The sequence below is a fragment of the Eleginops maclovinus genome, chromosome 23 (assembly GCF_036324505.1).
Source record: "Eleginops maclovinus isolate JMC-PN-2008 ecotype Puerto Natales chromosome 23, JC_Emac_rtc_rv5, whole genome shotgun sequence".
In the NCBI taxonomy this organism is placed as follows: domain Eukaryota; kingdom Metazoa; phylum Chordata; class Actinopteri; order Perciformes; family Eleginopidae; genus Eleginops; species Eleginops maclovinus.
This window is the reverse complement of record NC_086371.1, coordinates 25,794,042-25,804,776: the sequence shown is the minus strand read 5'-3', so window position 1 is coordinate 25,804,776 and position 10,735 is coordinate 25,794,042. Positions and strand designations below refer to the sequence as shown.

The window sequence follows — 10,735 nt, the reverse complement described above, 5'->3', positions numbered from 1 at the left end:
AGCCATAACTTGATTATAATGAATTATGCAAGGGGCCTTGCTCAAGGGCACCTCGGCAGTGACCAGGAAGAGAACTCGCACCTCTCCAGTTCAACCGGGGATGTGAACCGGCAACTCTTCAGTTCAAAGAAGTCCTTACACACTGCAACACGTATAAAAGCATTTCCAAAAATGTGTAGCTTTAAAAAATATGCAATAAATTTTTTCTGGCAATATTGAATAGGTGTTACCTAGTTAATTCAGCAATTGTATAATACAGGTTGAAAGTTGACCCTCTTTGTTCCTGTTGTCATCACACTGATGTTAACTCGTCTTTTTTAAGGCCATAACTCAGATGTCTTCTTTTTTTTTTAACAGAAAATAGGATACCAGAGACTTTTAAGCAGACAGGGTACTGAAAGTCAATTTCCTGTATCTGTGTAATATGTATTGTCTTTGGACTATAGTCTTCTTCAAACTAAGTCCTCATTTTGAGGCAGAGCTAAAGAGCGAGAAGAGTAGAGAGGGGCTCAGTCCCTGGGCATCCTGAGCTTATGTTCAATGATTAGGGTTACGGCCAGCTAGTATAATGCTTTTTCTGCTAAAATTCATGTGCGTTGCTATGTATCAATCTGAGGTATAGCTGACATAATTATTTTTTGTATGCAACACCTGTATGTTAACATCTAGTCCACATTTGGAGATCCTTATTTTCAGAGATACATGTGATAAGTAAGATCATTTTGCAATGAAATATATTACACTACCATTTTTTTTAATCAAATAAGTTATGAAAAAGTAATGAACCAAACATGGTTTTACTTTGTTCCACCCTCTATGTAGCCTATAGGTTTCTATGGTCTACGGTTGAGACATGTCAACCTTTAAAGCCCTGATTGCTCCACTTAACCAGCAGATGTTGCTGTTGGTACATCCTAATTTAACCCGTCTATGCACGAGTATATCCCACTGCATTCTGCCTGCCAGGGAGTTGTATAATGCTTTGTTATGTATATTAACCGTATATAGCCAGTCTATGATATGAACCCATAACAATAAATGTTGGTTTTATATTTACTTTCTAGTGTCACCTACATGTTCGGTGTATTGGTTTCTTTTAGGAAGTTTGACTTTGACTGTCTTAACGATGGGTCAGTGAATGCTTCACAATTTCCTCTCGCGAGATGTCACTACGGTTGGACATCATGTACGTGGCTTCACAGCTGAGGACTGGCAGGGTTTGTTTACAGAGAGATGAATGTACTGTTTGTATATTGAACGTGGAGTACATGCTGTGTGTTCTCTAAGTTTAGCTGTTCTCGACAAGCCTTTTATTGACTGGCGACACAGCAGTGGGATCGGGAGCGGAGCTGTGACGTTTACTTCTTGAAGCAGCAGCTGTAAACAAGCTTTCTGCCCCGGCCTGCTGGACTGATATGGCGGAGAGCGGGTCCTCGGTTGAATTTTCCGGCACTCTGACGAGCTCGAATCTTCCGCCGGCGAGGACCCGCATCTTCAAAATAATCGTGATCGGGGACTCTGGTGTCGGGAAGACCTGCCTCACGTACCGCTTCTGTGCAGGGAGGTTCCCCGAGAAGACTGAGGCCACGATCGGGGTGGACTTCAGGGAGAGGCTGGTGGAGATTGACGGAGAGAAAATCAAGGTGTGCCTGCAGAAATGGGACCCAGTTAAATACAATTAGAAACTGACAAGATGCAGATCATCTCTCTGGGTGTCTTGTCTGTTTTGATGTGGGAAACATGCTCATGTAAAACTGTAGCTTACGTATACAGAGAGCCGATACTATTAAACTAATTTGAGTCAAAGGTTGCGTGAGCACTGCATACTACTTCATTGACCCAGTGTTTCCACATTGTGGATTGTCCCAATTTTCAGGTTTTAACCATGCACTTGAGTTCTTACAAGCATTTTAAACACTTCTCATCGTAAGTGAAGCTGACGTCACCCAGCATCCAAACTGAAACTCAGAACAGTAGGAGAAAACAATATAACTCCTACTCACTGGTTGCATTGACTAACTGACAAAGAAATAGCAGAAATACATCTCTGATTTTTTTCCAGTCAGGACAGATGCAAGCCTAAAAGGGGAAGAAGAGACTCTAGGAGAGAGCAGTCTAGAAAACAGTCTTTAAAAATATATATAGACATCCTCTCCTGCAGCTACATGTACATACTGTACCTACAGCCCCTACACACACAACTAAAAGCCTGTTCACACTTGCAGCCCCTGCATACCACACACACATGCAAGTGTATACACACACCTATAGTACCCTACTACACACACTTACAACCTTTTATACACATGCCTACATGCACACTTACAGCCCCTACACACATAACTAAATGCCTATACACACCTACATCCCTTACACACACACACACACACATCTGGACCCCCTGCACACACAGGCCTAGAGCCCCTACTTACACATCCACAGCCCCTACATTCAGCCCTGGAGCCCCTACACACACACATACAGCCCCTACACACACCTACACAACTCATGGGGGCTTGTAAACACGTAAAGTGAGACCTCAGGGTGGACAAGAGTCCTCTGTTAGTTCAGACCCTGCCGGCCCTGTCCATGGTGCTGAATCAGCTTTTTGTTTAAAGAAGTAAATGTTCTGGCTCCACTTGTGTAACTCAAGGCAGTTTTTTCAAGTGCATTACAAATCACAAAATTGTAATCATAAGTTTCTGTAAGTGTTTGGTATGAATTTTGCTAAATCATTAGACCAATGCAACAGTGTGGCTCATTGATGTGTTTTTATATGGTTTCTGAGAAACAATGCAGCTTAATGGTATCGAGGAAATATATCAGGCTTAAAAAAAGCTCACTATATTTCTTTATTTTAACTAATTTGTTATTCTCATAGTAATTTGATCCATTTCCAAACTGTCCCCTTGCAGATCCAGCTGTGGGACACTGCGGGTCAGGAGCGCTTCAGGAAGTCCATGGTGCAGCACTACTACCGCAACGTGCACGCCGTGGTCTTCGTCTACGATGTCACCAACGCCGCCAGCTTCCGCAGCCTCCCGGCCTGGATAGAGGAGTGTAAGCAGCACGCTCTGGGCACGGAGGTACCCAGGATCCTCGTGGGGAACAAGTGTGACCTCCAGGACTCGGTCCAGGTGGGCACAGACGTGGCGCAGCAGTTTGCAGACACCCACTCCATGCCCCTGTTCGAGACGTCCGCGAAAAACCCAAACAGTCAGGAAGACGGAGGAAACAGTGACCATGTGGAGGCCATTTTTATGACGGTGGCACACAAGCTTAAGTCTCAGAAGCCTCTGGTTCTGAGCCAGCCCCCTGTGGGTTCAGGGGGTACCGTCAACCTGAGCAAGGGGGGGACAGACGGTGGAGAGGGGTCGAGGAGCTGGGGCTGCAGCGGTGGCTGCTGAGAAAGGGGGAGAACTGCAGGGCTGCACAACACCATGAAGATTGCATCGTGTGGAGGTCTATAAAGGGAGAGCGGATGCTGCACACACAGAAGAGGACCATTCACATGCCTGTGATTTACTTTATAAGTGCTTGTCAGTGTATGATTGTTTTGGAATGCCAAAATCTATGATATGTCCATGGGAGTGATCCTGAACAAACTGCCCAAAAATCAGATTCTTAATCGGTCCTTTTTCCCTTTGGTAATAAATCACATTCTAAACCTGCGCCACTGAGGTGTTCATGGCATTGATCAATAAGGGAGATGCTCTGGGTGCAAATGAATGCAATCCATTAGCTTTGAACTCAGCCGTCTCATTAAAGGTGCCTGCAGTTTTAATATGTTTACATTCTGCGTAGATCTTTAAAACACATTGGAGAAGTTCTATCTGTATGTTCTAATTTCCTATATTTGAAATACCAACTGAAAATAAATTAGGGCTGTCAACATCAGCGCATTAACACTCACGATGAATCTGGAGACCTTAAATGAGTTTTAAAAACGATTAACGTATATTAACACTGACTTCCTCCCATAATTCCAGCGTGGATGTTTACCATGGATTGATTAATGTGTGTACGTTTCCAGATGAATCAAAAGCATTAACACTGACAGCCCTAATATATACTAATATAAAATAACAATATTCACCTGGGTAAGATGCAACGTGCTGTGTGCATCAGCCATAGGTTTAATATAAATATAAGTTTCCTATTGTTTAATATCGCCCAGTAAAGGGGGGCGTTGGGGGGTTTCAGACAGTTAATTATACTTTTTTTATATAAAAAGAAAAAACAGGGTTAAACTGGAGTATGAGGGTGTGAAAATATATTTCAAAACTAATTATATGCCAAAATTAAATCAAATTTCATGCTTTGGAGGCCCAGGACTTGCATGCCAATGAACACGAAGCTAGAAAATGCTTGCCTAATTTCACATATATTCTGTCCGGAAACTGATAACGACTTCTCTCTGCATTCCATTAGTCTTTGTTTGCATAGTCCAAGCACAAGCTCATCACCCTGTTGATTATTACGCAGGTGTGTTATAAGATTGTATTTGTTAAGGGGAGTCAGGTTTGAATGAAAACATGTTTTCCTAACATACAATGTGATTGGTCCATGTCGTTATTGGGAGAGCTGTAACTGTGCTAGCCCTGGTGGCTAGGGTATTAGCTCCATAACAAGTTATGTTATTGTAAGAGTTCATTTTACAGTTAAGGTGAATCCTTAAAATCCTACCTGTATAAAAAGGAGGAGGAAGTGTCACTGCAAATTGTCTGAAAGAGTCATGAAACAGGATGAAAAGGGAACCCGTTCAAATTAATATCAAGAGAATGGGTTAGCTGTATTTGCCTGTTCCCTCCTCTGTATATGAATGCTGTGAAATAGAGCGGTGCAGGAGTCCAACAACCTGGGAATGAGTTAGCATTTTAGCACTTCCAGTTGCATCATTCCAAAGATAACGCTTTGTTTTTACATGTTTGTGGTTAGAAGTCTCAAATGAGGTCTGTGGTTAACACTGAAGAGATATTCATAGTTTGTTTTAAGCCATACAATACGTCAGTAAATACCCCAGTGGAATCTTTTTTGAAACTTCTTTGTGTCTTAAACAGCCGGTTTCAGCAAATCTCTAAACATAATCGCTACAAACATTAGCCACCTTTAGCTTAGCGGTGGTGACGCGCAGCCTTGTGAAGCTATGTTGTTTTTATAGCCAAGCATTAGCATTTTACTTCTAGGAATTTCAAATATGCTTAAAGAAAGAAGTGTTGTTAATATGTGGAGATAATCATGCTGAAAAAAACGTATTATAAACGTGTGTTTGCCAAATATCTTATTTTCTATAATATTCCAAAATCCAATGGAATAATCCCATTGCTTTTTGTGGAGCGAGCCCTTGCTTACTTCTCGGTGGGCCTATAAAAATACATCACTACACCACTGTTCAGCTAGATTATCAAACAAGAGTAAAGTAGGCTAGCCAGAGAATCAAACACATACCTCTTACAGTGTAAAAAACACCTACCCCCACAGCTGCTCCCTGTTAGCTTGTGATACAATAGTTTCAGCTTTGTATGATAAACGCAGACACTGTCAAATCCTTCAAAAGTCAAGATGCACCACAAGCTGGGCTCCGTACCCTGATTGTTTGGATGCATGTTGTGGCGCCGGCTGGTCCTGTGGCCCCTCTTCTGATCACGCAGTCACATGACCTCTCAGGACTCACTGTTCAGATGACTCTCACCGACCATCTCTGCGGTGGAGGACATCATGTGGGTCTTTGTCTTAGCTTCGGGTGCTGCTTCTCTTCTTCAAGTGACCTTTGTTTTATGGATGCTATCATTTCATTTGCCTTCTCTTCACTGCAGCCACCAACAACAAATACTGTATTTCTAATTGCAAATGTCCAGGAAGAAGGATATCAACGACATGAATGCTATCTGCTCACTGTGAGTTATGAATGAAACTACCCGGGACAGGTAGTTGCAACGGTGTTAACGTGTAACCCTGCAATAAACTACCCTGAACATTTCAAAATGTGGTCTTGTCTTCAGTAAGGTTTTATTATTTAAATACAGATAAAAAATAATTTATACATTGAGATGATAGCTCACTTTCACACAGCACACAGGGGCGTTTCAGGCTGGACATTTTACATACAGGTATTCAACTTGGCAAGATTAAATGAGTTTGGCTCCAGAAATGTTTAGTCAAAAAGGAAATAAAGACCGTGCCACAGTCTAAAGTGCTTAGTCTAACCAGGGGCTTACAACATTCCAATGTGACGTCTTCAGTTGAGTTTTAAGATTCCCTTCATCCACAAATATTAAATGTGAAGCTCAATTTTAAAAACATTTTCCATTACCAGCCCCTCCTCTGTGATGGAGACACATATAGGACCAGGCACTGTAGGTACTGTGGGGGTGTCAGGTCAGTCTGCTGTAAGGAGGCAGTTTGGAGGGCCTTTCCTCTTCCTCCGCTGTGTTCCGCTCAGGGACCGGAGCAGGAGAGTTGAACAGCCTGTCGTCACCCCCTGCTGCATAGAAGAACTCCATCACTCACTGCTGAGAGCAGAGGTTTCATTCAAAGAGGCCCTATTCTGCTGTTTGGGGTTCTCCCTCTCCTGTAGTGTGTAATATAGGTTTAAATGTAAAACTCCATTGGCATCCTTTATTTACTTCAGTAACATAATGACATCACTATGTAACACTTGCGCTTCTACCGGCTAGCACTTGGACACACTGTACGTGATAGGTTAAGGGGCGGGACATCTCAAAGTGGTTGATCAATCACCACAGAGCCGGCCAGCTAACCAATCAGAGCAGACTGGGCTCTGGTTTCAGACAGAGGGTGAAAAGAGAGCACAGGCAGTATGAGAAAAATAAAGAGCTTTGTGAACATTAAAGCATGGAGACATGTCCCAGTAGAGGCACAAAATACAAATATACACCTGAAAATGAGCATTATATGGCATCTTTAAAGACAACATTCATTAATAGTTCTTACCTTGCAATCTACAAACCATCTCCGTGTCTCCAGGGTCACACTGAGGAACCAGCGTCTCCTGAAACAAACACACAATTTTAATTGCAGGGGGGAAAAAGCCTTTATTCTGCGCATGGAAAATGAAAGCAATACAATAAAGGCCTCAAAATGGAATATCTCATCTGACAGCATCATAAAGAGGTGCAGGCAGACATACAGAATTTGTGTAGGAAGAACTGGAAGTTTTATTCGGATGTATTGGCAAAACAGGGACTAGTTTTTAGCTTGTTCAACCAATTCAGGGGGTTAATATTAGCATTATTAGCTAGTTAGCTAGCTACAGCTGAAACAAGCTGCCAGCAACAGTTTTCATTTTAGACAATGTAATGGAGAGCTTCAGGCTACAACTGAGGAGCTGCTTTGTCTATCTCTGTCTGAAACCAAGGATGTTTGGAGGATGTGCCACCATGATGAGTGGCGTGAGATCAGAAACCTTGTTTAGTTACTCAGTATAAAAGGAATCTGCGGTGACTTTCTCTTCTTACCAGTCCGGTTCTGGCATCATAGCAGCGGCAGCTTGGAAGACTCCGGCAGCCCAGATATGCGATGAGAGCGGAGAGAGCCATGCTGATGGTGCAGGTCAGCAGGATGGTGGCATTCGCCCCCTTCACCATCCGATGAAGCACAAACATCTGGGCGGAGACAAAAAATCTTGTAGGTTCACGGTCTAATAGCCCTGACACACTAATCCGATGGCCGATATCGGACGTTGGTAAAGTGGGAGTGGTTGATAAGTGTCTGTTGGCCATGTTTTCTTTAGATGGGCCCCACATTATTCGCTGCTCCCGACTTCTTTCGCCCCATATTCAGCCTGTTTAATCGGCAAAATAAAACACTAATTGGCTGTTCAGTTTAAGTGAATAAGTGCATTCAGAAGGAAACGGATGAAAGGAAAACCAATGTGATTGAATGATTAAGTCAAAGGGAAAACAGAAGTCTATACTTTTTCATCTCATCTGATCATTCTGATATTATAACAACGACATGGCCGTCTGGAATCAAGCTATGTGGTAAGGTAATAACAGCTTATGTTGCTACAGTTACATTTTTTCCTTTTTCAATAATTTGCTGTCATGGAGAGCTATTTCCTCTTATACAGGTGTAGAAAGGATGTGGTATTAGGCTGTAGGGCTGTGTTCAAGTTCGACTTTTTGGCCAAGACGGATGCAACAGGAAGCCCTGCCACAAATAGTTCTTTGATGTTGGTTCGGTGTGTCAGGGCATTTTGGTGTTAGTAACAGGCTCTGTTTAAAGATTGTGGAGTCACAGAAAATATTTAGGAATCCTCATTTGTACCCACACACTTGGGATCACCCAAAGGAAATTGTTTAAGGTTCAAGGGTTTTTATTAACCGATGCACAGTCGCTACAGTGTAGTTATGGCATTGAATTAGTTAGGTCCCGAGCTCCTCCAACAGTGCAACATATTATAAAAGGGCATAAGACACAATAATAATAAAATAGAAATAATTTTTTAAAAACTAAAAAGTAGTGCAAGATGAGTAGTGAATAGATTATAAACAAATAATGAAAGTGATCAAGTATATGCAGGATTCTATGTACATGTAGTAGAATTAAATATACAATAACAGAATGTAAGAGTTAAGATTAAATATTGTACAGTGATGTACAATGATATAAGGTTTGTAATTAACTAAATAGTGTGATGCAAACGACATTCATGGTTGTGTGCTTGTATGTGTGTTAGCATGCCTTACCACTTTAGGACTGTCGTGGTGGTGGAAGACCTCCTTATCCTCCTCCCCGTAGGTGAGTGTCAGACAGGAGTAGCCGGATACAACAGCTGCAGTGACACAGGAGAGCCCGGCCGCTGCCACCATCACACTCACCTGCAGGGACCACATCACAGAGTGTGTGTTTCCCTTTGTCATACTGAGAGGGTTGAATGTACAATAGGGCTAGACTGCTAAACCAGCCCAATGTATACATCTGCCAATATTAGCTTCTTATAAACATATCGATACTGTTGTACATGCTAGACGATAACTAACAAGAAATGTCATTAGAGACAGACAAACAGGCTCTACTTTTTAGTCACTCAGAAAGACATTTAGAAAGTTTGTCCACCAAAGAGCATTGGAAATCCATCTGGATCAATAAATCCATTCAACGATCTACCATGCTACACTTCATCCAGAACCAAGTCAAGCTCAAGACGATGATTATTATGATGAAGTGACCAGGTTAGCCTCCATGTTAGCAACAGAGTCCATGTTGACTTAGGTGTACCAGCTATTCTCATCCAACAGGAGGTTCAGATTTAATTCAATTTGAATTAAGGGACGTAAATAAGTAAATAAATGTCCTAACTTATTTTTGTGGCTTTTTGTCAGGTGATAAATGTAAGTGATTGTTCATATATTGACTCATATATTGATATAATGATTCACATATTGACTGATCAGTCAACCCATGAATCAAAACAGTACCGTGACAGATTTTGTAATATCGGCAAATATCGGATTATGTGGAAAAAATCATTATAATATTGTATCGTGGTAAAATGTGTGATTTATACCTCTACTTCAGAGTTGATTTTTCAATTGCTTAATATTCCAATACAAAATAATCACAGGGATCAGAATCAAGATTGTTATAATATATCGCTATTTGCTTAAATAGCAATTAGCAATTGTGTAACTCACTGATTAGTATGGATGTCAAAAATCCAGTTTGGGCTATAGGCTAGTGTCAAATCCTGTTTCCCCTTCAATAACGCTGAAACATGTTCAGGGTTGCAATTGGGCATCTGTGCACACAATGTTCAATGCATGGGTTTTCCAAATAATATCACAGGTAGGAAATCACACAGCTGAAAATTATTCTTGCAAATGAATAGAGGGTTTTATGAGATTATACATTTAGTCTCAGTTTTCAAAAGTTTACATACAGAGAAAACCAGGGTGAAGGAATTCTCTCACTTACCAGCACTGAGTTCTTCTTTTGGGAGGCGAATAGTGCCAGGACACCCGGACAGCCCAGGATCTATGCAGGGAGACAACAGCCTGAATAAACTGACAGACAAAGGCAAACACCAGCTGCTCCAATCCCTTAGCTGAGGTTCACCCCATTATCATATTCAGGACATTTAGAGCAGACTGTAAAGTGGTTGACATGTACAAGAGGTGACGTCATGATGAAAGTGAAGTTAACACAGGCTGCAGTGGCTGCTTGAATATCTGTAGAGTGTGTGATGATAGAGGATCCATATCTTACCAGTCCGCCCCACACCGGGGTCCTGGTGCCGCTCAGCGGGGTGTACTTTCGGGAAATAGCGTCCATGAAGCCACACACCACACAAAGACCCGCACAGGCGATCTGCAGGATACCAAGTACCAGAACGCTCTTCTGGTTGAAAATGAAGTACCTGTACCGGTCCATCTCTGGGATCGAACCCCGGAAAGTCCAAGGAGGAACTTGGTGCACTTTTCCCCGTTTCAGACAACGGATGCAGCGATTTTATGGGGCCTAAATCATGTTTTCTACCCAGAAAGGAGCACTTGTTTCCAGCTGCGGTGAGTTCCGGCTGCCGCTCAGCAGGTAGGAAGTTGGTTTCTCATTAACCTGCTGACCAGCTGCAGCAGGTGGGGAGGGAGGGGACTTGTTGCCCAGGGTTTAGACTGACAGGCCATACCGGGCTCTACGAGCTTTAAACGGACTTTTAGACAAAAACAAACTAATGTACGGATTTGCGATAAATATTTTCTCCTTCAAAACCTGC

The 10,735-nt window shown here is 42.2% G+C and overlaps 3 protein-coding genes across 5 annotated transcripts in view; 1 reads left to right on the top strand and 2 right to left on the bottom strand.

Annotated features, from left to right (window-relative positions):
• zgc:154054 (Alpha-1,3-mannosyl-glycoprotein 4-beta-N-acetylglucosaminyltransferase B-like) overlaps positions 1–10,735 on the bottom strand; it is a 454,830-nt gene that overhangs the window by 386,756 nt on the left and 57,339 nt on the right. The gene's annotated exons all lie outside the window — the stretch shown is intronic.
• On the top strand, positions 1,175–5,985 carry rab33ba (RAB33B, member RAS oncogene family a). Its single transcript, XM_063876727.1, has 2 exons — positions 1,175–1,643; positions 2,916–5,985. The coding sequence occupies exons 1-2, from the start codon at positions 1,416–1,418 to the stop codon at positions 3,405–3,407; spliced, it is 720 nt and encodes a 239-aa protein (XP_063732797.1). The 5' UTR covers positions 1,175–1,415; the 3' UTR covers positions 3,408–5,985.
• On the bottom strand, positions 5,986–10,638 carry zgc:113425 (uncharacterized protein LOC541425 homolog). 3 transcript variants are annotated; one of them, XM_063876728.1, is made up of 6 exons: positions 10,231–10,636; positions 9,940–9,999; positions 8,712–8,843; positions 7,479–7,625; positions 6,955–7,012; positions 5,986–6,484 (listed from the first exon to the last, which is right to left on the bottom strand). In XM_063876728.1, exons 1-6 carry the CDS (start codon positions 10,393–10,395, stop codon positions 6,375–6,377), a joined length of 672 nt encoding a protein of 223 aa, XP_063732798.1. In that variant the 5' UTR covers positions 10,396–10,636; the 3' UTR covers positions 5,986–6,374. The 3 variants fall into 3 exon arrangements, with proteins under 3 accessions (XP_063732798.1, XP_063732800.1, XP_063732801.1); XM_063876730.1 differs by having other exon boundaries at positions 6,446–6,571; positions 10,231–10,638; XM_063876731.1 differs by lacking the exon at positions 5,986–6,484 and adding an exon at positions 6,582–6,781 and having other exon boundaries at positions 10,231–10,637.